Below are 15,904 nucleotides of genomic sequence, written 5' to 3' on the forward strand. Positions count from 1 at the left end.
ATGATTCGACCAGCAGAATACCATGATACTGCTGTCTACACCATCACACTTCCACCTCCATGCTTAACCGTTGGAATGAAGCAGTCAGGGTTGTAGGCTTCTTTTCGCGCTCTCCAGATGTAAACACGGCCCAATGATGGAAATAATAAGAACGTTGACTCCTTGGACCATATGACGTGTTGATACTGGTCAACCGTCCAGGATTTATGCTCCTGACACCACGTTTTACGCTTCTCTGCATTGGTTGTCGTCACTAATGGTTTCGGTATAGCAGGTCGTCCATGAATATTCGCTTCATGGAGTTCTTGACGGGCTCTTGAAGTGTATTGAGCTCTGCAGTCACTTCATCCGCCGTAGTTTTATGTTCTTTTGACACAATTCCTCTTAGCATACCACGATCTCTGTCGTTTAGTTTTGATTTGCGCCCACTATTACGTTTACATGATGATGTTTTTTTCCATGTTTCGTGTAGGCTGTCAAGGCTGTTGCGGGCTTTCAAACATGAACAATGAAAGATGTCATGGTGTAGCCCTCAACTACACGCCCTGTGACTCAGACTTGAAATATTAAAAGTTTTGACTAGCTTCGTTATCTAGGGGCTGTGATACGTAGTTGCCACATTACAAGGCAAATACTGCTGAGTCTACAGTACACAACATGAATAGACACATGAATCGAATGGTCGAAGGTTCCTATCACTCGGCATTTTCGAACTTTGAACGTAATATAGATATTTATAAATGAAAGATTGCAATTAAATAAAATCTGCAGGTTCTATTTTAACGACTTTAAATGATGAGTACGATAGTAGAAGTACGTTTAAGAATGCGGTATATTTCTGCATAACACTTATTGGTGTCGATGGTCCAGCAATTAAATAAAACGTAAGTTGAATAACAGGGAAACAATAGATTCAGACTGCACGTAATTACACTACTGGCCATTAAAATTGCTACACCACGAAGATGACGTACTACAGACGCGAAATTTAACCGGCAGGAAGAAGATGCTGTGATATGCAAATGACCAGCTTTTCAGAGCATTCACACAAGGTTGGCGCCGGTGGCGACACCTACAACGTGCTGACATGAGGAAAGTTTCCAACCGATTTCTCATGCACAAACAGCAGTTGACCGGCGTTGCATGGTGAAACCCTGTTGTGATGCCTCGTGTAAGGAGGAGAAATGCGTACCATCACGTTTCTCACTTTGATAAAGGTCGGATTATAGCCTATCGCTATTCCGATTTATCGTATCGCGGCATTGCTGCTCGCGTTCGTCGAGATACAATGACTGTTAACAGAATATCGAATCTGTGGGTTCAGGAGGGTAATACGGAACGCCGTGCTGGATCCCAACAGCCTCGTATCACTAGCAGTCGAGATGACAGGCATCTTATCCGCATGGCTGTAACGGATCGTGCAGCCACGTCTCGGTCCCTGCATGACAACAACCATCTGCACGAACAGTTCGACGACGTTTGCAGCAGCATGGACTATCAGCTCGGAGACCGTGGCTGTGGTTACCCTTGATACTGCATCACAGACAGGAGCGCCTGAGATGGTGTACTCAACGACGAACCTGGGTGCACGAATGGCAAAGCGTCATCGCGGTGGACGCACATTGGAAGCGTGTATTGGTCATCGCCATACTGGCGTATCACCTGGCGTGATGGTATGGGGTGGCATTGGTTACACGTCTCGGTCACCTCTTGTTCGCATTGACGGCACTTTGAACAGCAGGATAATGCACGACCGCATGTTGCAGGTCCTGTACGTGCCTCGACACAGAAAATGTTCGACTGCTACCCTGGCCAGCACATTCCCCAGATCTCTCACCAACTGAAAACGTCTGGTCAATGATGGCCGAGCAACTGGCTCGCCACAATACGCCAGTCACTACTCTTGATGAACTGTGGTACCGTGTTGAAGCTGCATGAGCAGCTGTACCTGTACACGCCATCCAAGCTCTGTTTGACTCAATGCCCAGGCGTATCAAGGCCGTTACTAAGGCCTGAGGTGGTTGTTCTGGGTGCTGACTTCTCAGGATATATGCACCCAAATTGCGTGAAAATATAATCACATGTCAGTTCTAGTACAATATATTTGTCCAATGAATACCCGTTTACCATCTGCATTTCTTCTTGGTGTAGCAATTTTAATGGCCGGTAGTGTAGTTTTGAACGACAAGATAGCTCTCGAGACATTCACTTCTAAGCGCATACTACTTCTTCACTGTAGAAGCCACGGAAATCCGGAAATCTCACAAGTGCACAAGTCGGCACTCCGATGTATTTCTATCTGTCTGCGAGCACGTGGAACCCGCTCCACTCTCCCCAAGTCTCTGTCGCGCCACTCCGTCGCGCCGTCACGTCCAGCACTTCCCGTGTCCTGTACCATGCTGTTTCTCCCACTTCCATCCAGTCTCCCCATTCACGAGCGCTATGATTGGCTATAGCACTCGCGCCATGTCTTCGAGCCAACGCGCCCACACAAACATTCGAAATACTGGATTTACTTTTAAACAACTTGAAATTAAATAAATATTCCTACGGCTGGACCATAAACACGCTCTAACACACATTATTAAATACATAAACAAATTAAATAACCATATATCAAAAGGAATAGAAGAAAATTAGGCCAGTAGCCTAAAGTATCTTTGCTTTCTAAAACATAGTAAATACACTCCTGGAAATTGAAATAAGAACACCGTGAATTCATTGTCCCAGGAAGGGGAAACTTTATTGACACATTCCTGGGGTCAGATACATCACATGATCACACTGACAGAACCACAGGCACATAGACACAGGCAACAGATGGTCTAGCGGTTCTAGGCGCGCAGTCCGGAACCGCGCGACTGCTACGGTCGCAGGTTCGAATCCTGCCTCGGGCATGGATGTGTGTGATGTCCTTAGGTTAGTTAGGTGTAAGTAGTTCTAAGTTCTAGGGGACTGATGACCACGGATGTTAAGTCCCATAGTGGTCAGAGCCAGAGCCACAGGCAACAGAGCATGCACAATGTCGGCACTAGTACAGTGTATATCCACCTTTCGCAGCAATGCAGGCTGCTATTCTCCCATGGAGACGATCGTAGAGATGCTGGATGTAGTCCTGTGGAACGGCTTGCCATGCCATTTCCACCTGGCGCCTCAGTTGGACCAGCGTTCGTGCTGGACGTCCAGACCGCGTGAGACGACGCTTCATCCAGTCCCAAACATGCTCAATGGGGGACAGATCCGGAGATCTTGCTGGCCAGGGTAGTTGACTTACACCTTCTAGAGCACGTTGGGTGGCACGGGATACATGCGGACGTGCATTGTCCTGTTGGAACAGCAAGTTCCCTTGCCGGTCTAGGAATGGTAGAACGATGGGTTCGATGACGGTTTGGATGTACCGTGCACTATTCAGTGTCCCCTCGACGATCACCAGTGGTGTACGGCCAGTGTAGGAGATCGCTCCCCACACCATGATGCCGGGTGTTGGCCCTGTGTGCCTCGGTCGTATGCAGTCCTGATTGTGGCGCTCACCTGCACGGCGCCAAACACGCATACGACCATCATTGGCACCAAGGCAGAAGCGACTCTCATCGCTGAAGACGACACGTCTCCATTCGTCCCTCCATTCACGCCTGTCGCGACACCACTGGAGGCGGGCTGCACGATGTTGGGGCGTGAGCGGAAGACGGCCTAACGGTGTGCGGGACCGTAGCCCAGCATCATGGAGACGGTTGCGAATGGTCCTCGCCGATACCCCAGGAGCAACAGTGTCCCTAATTTGCTGGAAAGTGGCGGTGCGGTCCCCTACGGCACTGCGCAGGATCCTACGGTCTTGGCGTGCATCCGTGCGTCGCTGCGGTCCGGTGCCAGGTCGACGGGCACGTGCACCTTCCGCCGACCACTGGCGACAACATCGATGTACTGTGGAGACCTCACGCCCCACGTGTTGAGCAATTCGGCGGTACGTCCACCCGGCCTCCCGCATGCCCACTATACGCCCTCGCTCAAAGTCCGCCAACTGCACATACGGTTCACGTCCACGCTGTCGCGGCATGCTACCAGTGTTGAAGACTGCGATGGAGCTCCGTATGCCACGGCAAACTGGCTGACACTGACGGCGGCGGTGCACAAATGCTGCGCAGCTAGCGCCATTCGACGGCCAACACCGCGGTTCCTGGTGTGTCCGCTGTGCCGTGCGTGTGATCATTGCTTGTACAGCCCTCTCGCAGTGTCCGGAGCAAATATGGTGGGTCTGGCACACCGGTGTCAATGTGTTCTTTTTTCCATTTCCAGGAGTGTATTTGACTAATTTCTTCATGAATAGTATATATCGGATATAAACAAAGACATAGACGAATAAATATATTTATAAGCAGGCTGCTACCGTTTTTTCGTGTAAGTGTGGAGTACTTATGGCCTGACGAGATTAGTAGTATTGGGCCACTTTGACCTCCAGTAACTCGTGTACTATTCAAGTTACATGCCTGTAATTCATACCAATTTAGGTTTACACTAATAGCTTTCTAAAGACATGGCGAACGACGAAATCGGCTAAACCGTTTAGATTTTGGAAATTCGTTGCTGTGCGTTACTTCTATAATTTACTGTCAGATACTAAACTTTAAACTAATAAATATATTGAAAATCCGATTACACCATCAGAATCGTGCAAATAATGGTAATGTACGTGTTTCTTTTTGAGGTATCAAGATTCCTCTGGCTACTATTAATTTCTATATGAACTGTGAGATGTCTCACAAAGTCCGCCATCTTTGGCACTCCCGGCGTACAAGTCTCTGTCATCGTCACAGCGTCGCCAAGGAGTTCCGAACCCCGTTGTGTGGCCGTCGTGCGGCATCACGCGGTTGCTGAGCTAACGTTCGCGCCACGTGGCTGCTGCCGGGCCGCGACCCGCCGAGAGGCCCCAGCTCGGGCACGCCAACTCCGAACTTTGAATATTTTCAGGGCGCCACGGCTCTCCCGTTACCTCACACTGTTGAAACAGGTGCTCTTGAAACATTCAGTAAGTTGGGTGTCTTGGTTACTGATGCTCCAGCTAATCGGGCCCCCGCAGGCTGCCCTCTTTGGAACTCTGTTAGGTCTTTCACGTCGACCTCGGCCTCTGAATGCAAATACGACGCGTCGACTACTCATAAACAGCCTGCACTGATGCCTAGTCCGTACTGAACACGGACAGTCCGGCGCGACACGTGCCCTACCTCTGTTCACATTATTTTGGCTATCCCCTGTATACACATACTCCTCTCTTATGGACAGAGACCTAGTCGTATCCTACCATATTACATCTCCAAAGCAAGCTTCGTAATTAATGACTTCGTAATTATACATCCCTTTAGCCTCATTATCGTCATCCTCTAGTAAAGAAGAGTCTAACGTCACTTCACTATGTTTCTCTGCCTTTAGCAGTTCTTATCTGCAACTAAATCGGACGGTTAAAATAATAGCATGAAGAAACAAGCGCTTTCGTTTTCCTCGTACAAAAGTTAGTCGTATAGCCGCATGCAACGATGCTTACAGGTCACAAGTTTCACGAGTTTTGACGTTTACACGTTGCGGTTTGACCATCATTGTACGCTGCTCCTGAAGGTGTCCCGCTATCGCTTCTTGGCTCCTGGTCATTACGGACACGAACCTCTTACTCTTTCTACCGTGCAGTACTTCGCACTGCGGAGCTGGGCTGCCGCAGTGCGTGACAAACAACCCGTGCGCGACCGTTAAAAAGCTGCGTGTTCAGAAGGTCACTGTCAGAATTGTGGCCCAAAGCTCCGCTCTGGATCGATTACTGGGACTGACATCTTGCAAATCTACTTTTTTCACCTTAAAAGATGTGGTCAAATTGCTAACTTTTCCTTGTTAGATGCAATCAGTTCTCGGTACATACAGTTTCTTTTCTCTACAGTGGTTATTACTTAGTTCTAAGGTCGTTGTTAGCCCATCCGGTTAGCCGTGCGGTCTAACGCACGGCTTTAAGTATTGGGGAGAAGCGCCTGGTCCCCGGCACGAATCCGCCCGGCGGGTTTGTGTCGAGGTCCGGTGAACCAGCCAGTCTGTGGATGGTTTTTAGGCGGTTTTCCATCTGCCTCGGCGAATGCGGGCTGGTTACCCTTTTCCCGCCTCAGCTACACTATGTCGGCGACTGCTGCGCAAACAGGTTCTCCACGTACACGTACACCACCATTACTCTACCACGCAAACATAGGGGTTACACTCGTCTGGTGTGAGACGTTTCCTGGGGGGGGTCCACTAGGGTCTGAACCGCACAATAACCCTGAAAGAGGGGTTCGGTGTGGGGCGGCGGAGGGGTGAAGTGGACTGCGGTAGTCGTCGTGGGGTTGTGGACCACTGTGGCTGCGGCGGGAACGGAGCCTCTCCGTCGCTTCTAGGCCCCCAGTTAACATACAATACAATATAACACAAGGTTGTTGTTTCCCATGTGTTTTCGCTAGGACAACTCCCATCCTCATGTGTTCGTTAACACAGACGAGATTTTCTTAATTAGAATACCTTAATAAGCATATTACACTACGTTTGACAGTAAAGTACTTCGAAATAAGATACTCACCAGTTTTGTTCGAGTCCCTCAGCATAAAAGTAGGCCGATTGTGGCTCTCACATTGTCCCCTGGCGTGTATGGCTCTTGTGATGCGTCGAACAGCGTGCACTGACTGGGAGAGGACATAGCGCCTCAGATGATCCGTTTGCAGCGCTGTCTCGTTCCATTCCACGTCGTTCAGCCTTTCAAAATAAAACAGAGTCATCATACTTTGCAGAATAGAACAGTGAATGCTAAAATGAACCTCCTCCAGGTTTTACGGTTCCCATTGATAGAGATGGCCAGGACATCAGAGACGAATGAATGTATTAGACTGAGCTATTCTGGTGAACTGGGTGGTCTCTGTTGAAATACAAGAATGCTCGTGAACACATTCAGCCATAATTGTGTCAGGACGAGCAAGTGCTCTTGTACTGAAGGGTCGTTACTATCGTAAGGCCTTACAGAATATACACCCATAGACGCACGATGTATCCACAGGTTAACGTTTACATTTGGTAACCAGATAGTGGAACTCGGTGTCACTTCATGCAGGCCTTTCAGACCACATTTATAAACATGGAGCGGGGAGTCCTCCAGAACGTGTCTCAACGTCTGCTACCTGTCACGACAGTCGCAGGCAGCACTTGCACTATCAGCCCACTTCTTCAAGATGTGGCCACGTCTCCGTCGAGTCATTTCGACGCAATTGAATATTGAGATTTCGCAATAAGAAAGATGAAACTGTGCAACCTTACTCAGTTAGTGTATTCTGGAGCACACTATTTAAGGGGGGACGTTGATGAAATTGACCAAAAGTGTCAATTTTCGATTTATTTTTTATTTGTTATTACAACTCATGGACAATAAGTTCCCAAAGTTTCGATGTTGAAATCGCATCCGAAGTGCCTGAAAATTAATTAAAAGTGTGACGCGGCCTCCCTGCCACGTCTAGAGTGATTTCAGGTGTGCCGCAGGGGAGTGTCGTAGGACCGTTCGTATTCACAATATACATAAATGACCTTGTGGATGACATCGGAAGTTCACTGAGGCTTTTTGCGGATGATGCTGTGGTATATCGAGAGGTTGCAACAATGGAAAATTGTACTGAAATGCAGGAGGATCTGCAGCGAATTGACCCATGGTGCAGGGAATGGCAATTGAATCTCAATGTAGACAAGTGTAATGTGCTGCGAATACATAGAAACATAGATCCCCTATCATTTAGCTACAAAATAGCAGGTCAGCAACTGGAAGCAGTTAATTCCATAAATTATCTGGGAGTACGCATTAGGAGTGATTTAAAATGGAATGATCATATGAAGTTGATCGTCGGTAAAGCAGATGCCAGACTGAGATCCATTGGAAGAATCCTAAGGAAATGCAATCCGTAAACAAAGGAAGTAGGTTACAGTACGCTTGTTCGCCCACTGCTTGAATACTGCTCAGCAATGTGGGATCCGTACCAGATAGGGTTGATAGAAGAGATAGAGAAGATCCAACGGAGAGCAGCGCGCTTCGTTACAGGATCATTTAGTAATCGCGAAAGCGTTACGGAGATGATAGATAAACTCCAGTGGAAGACTCTGCAGGAGAGACGCTCAGTAGCTCGGTACGGGCTTTTGTTGAAGTTTCGAGAACATACCTTCACCGAGGAGTCAAGCAGTATATTGCTCTCTCCTACGTATATCTCGCGAAGAGACCATGAGGATGAAACCAGAGGGATTAGAGCCCACACAGAAGCATACCGACAATCCTTCTTTCCACGAACAATACGACACTGGAATAGAAGGGAGAACCGATAGATGTGCTCAATGTGCCCTCCGTCCTCAGGTGGCTTTCGGAGTATGGATGTAGATGTAGATGTAGATGTAGATGTAGATGTAGAAGCTCAGAGGGATAACAACCCCTACATTCACAAGGAGAGGTTTCCAAATTGTATCCTGGATCTTGTCAAGCACACTTACAGGTTTCTGGCCGATCCTGCACTTCTCAAAAAGTGTGTTCATGGCAAAACCCAAAATCAAAATGAGTCTCTAAATTCACTCATATGGAAACGATGCCCTAAAAATACATTTGCATCTGCTACAGTTGCCAGAATCGCAACTTATGATGCAGTAATTGTATTTAATGATGGGAACGTCGGGAGGATGGAGGTATTAGAAAGAATGAGGTTCAAGATAGGAAATTTTACTCAAGACATCCTTAGGAAAATAGATTTACAGCGCGTCTCTGCAGTTGAAAAGTCAGTTGAAGACCTGGTAAAGGAAAGAAGACAGACAACAATAAACCAGAAGAGAAGCCTTGAAGAGAAAGACGACCCAGAGTACAAATGTGGTGCCTTCTGGAGAAGTGACATAAGGAAATATGTTAGGTTGAACTTTAAATTGCGTTTCCTGGAAAGTTTTTTTTTAAGTTTATGTACCTTTTCCTCAGAATGCTAGAATTATGAAATTCTGTACACACATTTCTGTAAACCTAATAAACCTTGTCACTAGAGCAAATTATGAATTTCTGATTGCAAGTTGAGATATGGGGCAAAGTTCTTGGAATTTCGCATGAATTTAAAATTGTACTTGTGGAATTATAATCAAAAAATTATGAAAATTCTTCTATTTGACCTATTCCAAAAACCTCATGAGAGAAGCTTGCAGCATATAAAGAGATGAAACAGAGAAATGTTTGTGGAAATCTCTTGAATACTTTCTCAGAAAAAGGAATATACATTATATTTTAAAAATAAAACTTCAAATTTCATTCAAAAAAAGTTGAATATATATAATCAAAGATTTTATATGTAAATTTGTTACTTTCATGTAAATCGTGGTAAAAAATTTCATTGCCATATCTCCAAAACTCTGGATTTGGTGCATTTTTGAACGAGTATGTGTTTTTCATCAACGTCACCCCTTAAGACTGAATTCTCATTGGACTCTGCCTTAATTACTGGAACCTTGGCACCTTTGATTGTGAGATTTGCTGGGGCAGAACAGGCAACCACTGAATAGGAGCTGATATGGCGAGCCATCAATGGTCATCATGGACCCCTCTGTCTTATTTCTATGTGCGCTGTTCTCTCATGCTGGACGACAATACTCAGCAGCTGAGTCACCAGGTGAAATTGCTGCATTGCGTAGTTTATTTGCAGTTGCTCCCCAGTTGTTTCCAGCAATGTGGTGCCGCAGATTTACCGTTGTACCAAACGTATTTGACAGGTTTGCACAGTACTGCATAAGAGACTGTGATAGGTATAGGGAGACACCTAGATATTTAGGGAAGCATCTGTGGGAAACCTTGATCTCATCTATTAGGTCTACAACTTTGCTTCCGCCGTTTTGCAATGGACGGCACTGGCGGCAAGTGGGTTTCAGGTGGTTGGTCGTAAGTGTAATACAATAAGCTTAGGCATCGGTAAGCATAATGCCATAAAAGTATTAGTCGATTTGTGATTGCATCATAAGGTTATTCTCGATTAAGAACGTCAACTTACGTACCTATTTCTCGCCATTTGCGGGAAGTTTTAATTTTCTACTTTAACATCTGTTTCTGAGATTCTTAAAATTCTGGGTAAGTCCACAAGTGAGGGACCTATTAGTGGAAGAACGTGCAGAGAATGTTTTCAACGCCTTAAGAACGGTGATTTTTATGTCGAAGACCGGCATGGCGGTGGAAGACAGAACGTTTCCGTAGCTACTCAAACAGACGAAGACAGTTAGAGGACATCATTATCGAAAGCAATTGATGCGATCGAGCCCAGCACTGAAACACAAACGTCACAATACAGCGATAGACACGTAAAGGTAATTTTGCCGCAGGTCGGTGCTCGATCCCACGCCACAAAACTCGTCAAATTATGCATGGAAACGTTGAAATGAGGTCCTATCCCTCCCGCCGTATTCTCCAAACGTTGCTCTCTCTGACTACCAACTTCTTCCATCAGTGGCATACGGTCTGGCTGACCAGCACATCCGATCATTTTAAAAAGTGCAAAATTGAATCGATTCAAGCATCCCCACAAAAGACGCCCAGTTCTTCCGCCACGGGGTTCGTATGCTATCCGAAATGTCTACATCTACATCTAAATCCATACTCCGCCAGCCACCTGACGGTGTGTGGCGGAGGGTACCCTCAGTACCTCTATCGGTTCTCCCTTCTATTCCAGTCTCGTATTGTTCGTGGAAAGAAGGATTGTCGGTATGCTTCTGTGTGGGCTCTAATCTCTCTGATTTTATCCTCATGGTCTCTTCGCGAGATACGAGGTGTGGCTAGAAAAAAACCGGACTAGTACTGGTGAAACAATAAAACGAATGCAATAAGGCTGAAAGTCGCGTGGCCTGTCACGTGACTCTCGCTCCGCCTACTGCTCGAGTTTCATCTGCCTCCTGCACTCAGTCTGCCCGTGGCGTCTGTTTTAAGTAGTTGACGTTTTGTCTGTGCGTCGGAAAATGTTGAGTGTACAGAAAGAACAGCGTGTTGACATCAAATTTTGTTTCAAACTAGGAAAATCTGCAAGTGAAACGTTTGTAATGTTACAACAAGTGTACGGCGATGATTGTTTATCGCGAACACAAGTGTTTGAGTGGTTTAAACGATTTAAAGATGGCCGCGAAGACACCAGTGATGACACTCGCACTGGCAGACCATTGTCAGCAAAAACTGATGCAAACATTGAAAAAATCGGTAAAATTGTTCGACAAGATCACCGTTTAACAATCAGAGCAGTGTCTGAGTTAACAGGAGTTGACAAGGAAAGTGTTAGGCAGATTCTTCATGAAAGTTTCAACATGAACAAAGTGTGTTCAAAAATGGTTCCAAAGTGTCTCACAATTGAATAGAAGGAACGCCGAAGAATGATTTGTTCTGAGATCCTGGAAAACATTGAAAGTGATCCCACCTTCTTACAAAATGTTATTACTTGCGATGAATCGTCGTTTTTTACTTACGATCCCGAAACTAAACGCCAATCGATGCATTGGAAAACTCCTGGCTCTCCACGACAAAAAAAAGCACGAATGTCAAAATCGAAATTCAAGGCAATGATGATTGTTTTTTTTTGACATCAAAGGGATTGTGCACATTGATTGGGTACCAGAGGGACAAACAGTGAATCAGCATTACTACATTAGCGTCCTGGCTACCCTACGTGAGCGAGTACGGAGAAAACGGAACGATTTGTGGAGAAAAAAGTCATGGATCCTTCACCAAGACAATGCCCCAGCTCACAGTGCGTTGTCAGTGAAAACGTTTTTAGCAAAACACAACATTCCCATCTTAGATCATCCACCCTACTCACCTGATTTGGCACCCCTGTGGCTTTTTTCTTTTCCCTAAAGTCAAGTCAGCTTTGAAAGGAACTAGATTTGAGACTGTTGAAGCAGTAAAAGAAAAAGCGACGGAAGTAATGTATGGACTTACCGAAAATGATCTGCAGCATTGCTATGAACAGTGGAAAATTCGTATGGAGCGGTGTAGAGACCGAGGAGGAGAATACATTGAAGGAGATAACATGAAATTGTAAATAATTGTAAATAAATGTTTTTTCCAGCATCAGTCCGGTTTTTTTCTAGCCACACCTCGTATACGTAAGAGGGAGCAATATACTGCTTGACTCTTCGGTGAAGGTATGTTCTCGAAACTTTAACAAAAGCCCGTACCGAGCTACTGAGCGTCTCTCCTGCAGAGTCTTCCACTGGAGTTTATCTATCATCTCCGTAACGCTTTCGCGATTACTAAATGATCCTGTAACGAAGCGCGCTGCTCTCTGTTGTCTCTTCTCTATCTCTTCTATCAACCCTATCTGGTACGCATCCCACACTGATGAGCAGTATTCAAGCAGTGGGCGAACAAGCGTACTGTAACCTACTTCCTTTGTTTTCGGATTCTTCCAATGAATCTCAGTCTGGCATCTGCTTTACCGACGATCAACTTCATATGATCATTCCATTTTAAATCACTCCTAATGCGTACTCCCAGATAATTTATGGAATTAACTGCTTCCAGTTGCTGACCTGCTATTTTGTAGCTAAATGATGGGGGATCTATCTTTCTATGTATTCGCAACACATTACACTTGTCTACATTGAGATTCAATTGCCATTCCCTGCACAATGCGTCAATTCGCTGCAGATCCTCCTGCATTTCAGTACAATTTTCCATTGTTGCAATCTGTCGATACACCACAGCATCATCTGCAAAAAGCCTCAGTGAACTTCCTATTTCATCCACAAGGTCATTTATGTATATTGTGAATAGCAACGGTCCTATGACACTCCCCTGCGGCACACCTGAAATCACTCTCACTTCGGAAATTTGGGAGAATCTAGTGTCCAGTGACGGGCAATACTATGAATCATAATTTATTTGTAAAATTTTCACAATAAAGCCCCAAACTTCGAGAAAAAATGGCGGAAGCAAAGTTGTATACCTAAAAAAAAGACATGTAATCTGCCTGTGTGCCTCTTTATCATGGAGGTAGAACGCTGCGAGCTCTATTTTACGTTTGGTCTGGCTGTAGTCTCTACTTGTAAATGTACTCAATCAATCTGGTGTCACAGGTTTAGGTGAATGTGTCCGTCATATTTTGGGCTGCTATGATGTTCAAAAATCTGACATCTCTCATCGATGTCGGTGACAAGTGCAGTGCTATATCGGAAAAGGTTCCTTCAACTTTTTGGCCAGTCCTACAGACAACTGGTCGTGGGTGGTTTCGCCTTGCAACACAATATTGCACGGAAACATCATGGCCTCTTCGTAAATATCATTCTGCAGGAGACAGGAATCAAACGAGTGGAACAGCAAGTGGTATCTGTTGACTGAGTCTATTGGGACTAGATGTAATTTGGGATGCGTTGTTACAGGACGCAGTCTCACACACTTGATGACTGCAGGAACGCCGCTGCTGAAGAGAGAGACAGGCTGCAGCAGAAACACACCGACCACCCCGTGGACAACATGCCGAGCATAATCCAAGCATGATACAATGCAAAGGGTGGCTCAACGTCATAATGAATGTTATGCACCACCAGACGTCCGTTTAATTGATGTTCCAACAGACTGCATTTATTTTGGGTATTGTGAAATATATCAGTCAGGTGATTGATGAATATCTCATGCTGATAATATGGTGATATCGGTGACTGCCAGCCACTGCTTAATATCTCTCTGTCTGTGTAAGTAATTGCATGTCCCGTAGTCGTTGTGTTGTACACTGAAGCGACAAAGAAACTGGTATAAGCAGACGTATATGTAAACAGCCAGAATAATGCGCTGCGGTCGGCGACGCCCTATATAAGACAAAAAGTGTCTGGCGCAGTTGTTAGATCGGTTACTGCTGCTACAATGACAGGTTATCATGATTTAAGTGAGTTTGAACTTGGTGTTATAGTCGGCACACGAGCAATGACACACAGAATCTCCGAGGTAGCAATGAAGTGGGGATTTTCCTGCACGACCGTTTCACGAGTGTACCGTGAATAACAGGAATCCGGTAAAACATCAAATCTTCGACATCGCTGCCACCGGAAAAAAATCCTACAAGAGCGGGAACAACGACGACTGAAGAGAGTCGTTCAACGTGACAGAAATGCAACCCTTCCTCAAAATGTTACAGATTTCAATGCTGGACCATGAACAAGTGTCAGCGTGCGAACCGTTCAACGAAACATCATCCATATGGGCTTTCGGAGCCGAATGTCCATTCGTGGATGCTTGATGACTGAACGACACAAAGTCTTACGCCTTGCCTGGACCAGTCAACACCGACATTGGACTGTTGATGACCGTAAACATCTTGTCTCGTGGGACGAGTCTCGTCTCAGATTGTATCCAGCGGATGAAGTATACGGGTATGGAAACAACCCCTTGAATCCATAGGCCGTGCATGTCAGCAGGGGACTGTTCAAGCTGATGGAGGCTCTGTAATGGTGTCGGGCGTGTGCAATTGGAGTGATATGGGATCCCTGATACGTCTAGGTACGACTCTGACAGGTGACACGTACGTAAGCAACCCGTATTATCACCTGCATCAATTCATGTCCATTGTGCATTCCAGCGGACTTGGGCAATTCCAGCAGGAAAATTCGATATCCCACACGTCCAGAATTGCTAGAGTTGCTCCAGGAACACTCTTCTGAGTTTAAGCGCTTCCGCTGGCCACCAAACTCCACAGACATGAAAAATATTGAGCATATCTGGGATGCCTTGCAACGTGCTGTTCAGAAGAGATATCCACACTACGTATTTATGGAGAGCTCTGCAGGATTCATGGTGTCGATTCCTTTCAGCCCCATCGACGGGACGAGGTTCTCCTCACTCGGATTCGGATAGGCCATAGCCCTATGACGCATGGCTTCCTGCTCCGGCGAGAGGACCCAGGTCACTGTGCGCCACGTTTTATTGGATTGAGTTTTATTTTCTGACCAGCGCGCAGCGGCTGACTGGCCAGCGAAACTGCCATCTCTTTTAGGCAACACTCGGATGAAATTGGTTAAAGTTTTAAAGTTCTGTGCCATGTCAAATGTTTTTACAAAGATTTTAGGGAGAGGATCTTAATTTTCTCACTGTGTGACAAGCTCGACCATATTTTATGTAAGTGGCCAGCCAATGACAATTTCCTGTGGCATTCTTGTTGCTACGTTTTCCCTTTCCTTACGTTTTACTTTCTTATGTAGCATTTTCCTTCTTTTACTGCCTTCTTTGCGTGCGTGCTTCAGTTTCATTAGGTCTGTCCATATTCGCTCCTTTTAATGTATGTCAGGGCGCTGATGACCTCGACGTTGAGCACCCATAAGCCCCAACAAACACACACACACACACACACACACACACACACACGCACACACACACACACACACACACACACACACACACACACACACACACACACACACACACACACACCCTCCAGCGCTACATCAGACATTAGTTGAGTGCATGCCACATCATGTTGGAACACTTCTGCCTGTACGCGAGGGCAGTACACGATATTAGGGAGGTCTACCAGTTTCTTTGGCTCTCCAGTGTGTGAATGTAACAGAGTGTTGGAGGGGGGGGGGGGGGAGGGGTCACACAGAAGGAAATGGGGTGGGGCTGCCCTGGCCACGAGCCTTTGGGTGAGCTCCCTGGTGATAATGTCCAAGTTCTATAGGCTGAGCCACGTAGAACAGTGAACAGCGAACTGGTTCAAATGGTTCAAATGGCTCTGAGCACTATGGGACTTAAGAGCTGAGGTCATCAGTACCCTAGACTTAGAACTACTTAAACCTAACTAACCTAAGGACATCACACACATCCATGCCCGAGGCAGGATTCGAACCTGCGACTGCAGCAGTCGCTCGGTTCCGGACTGAAGCG

At 46.1% G+C, this 15,904-nt stretch overlaps 1 protein-coding gene across 1 annotated transcript in view; it reads right to left on the reverse strand.

Annotated features, from left to right (window-relative positions):
• The window catches only part of LOC124551232, a 111,183-nt gene that overhangs the window by 51,541 nt on the left and 43,738 nt on the right, over window positions 1–15,904 (reverse strand). The window contains exon 3 of the mRNA XM_047126225.1: window positions 6,584–6,756. Within this exon, the coding sequence (XP_046982181.1) occupies window positions 6,584–6,756 (173 nt within the window). The remainder of the gene's footprint in view (window positions 1–6,583; window positions 6,757–15,904) is intronic.

The sequence above is a fragment of the Schistocerca americana genome, chromosome 9, assembly GCF_021461395.2.
Source record: "Schistocerca americana isolate TAMUIC-IGC-003095 chromosome 9, iqSchAmer2.1, whole genome shotgun sequence".
In the NCBI taxonomy this organism is placed as follows: Eukaryota; Metazoa; Arthropoda; class Insecta; order Orthoptera; family Acrididae; genus Schistocerca; species Schistocerca americana.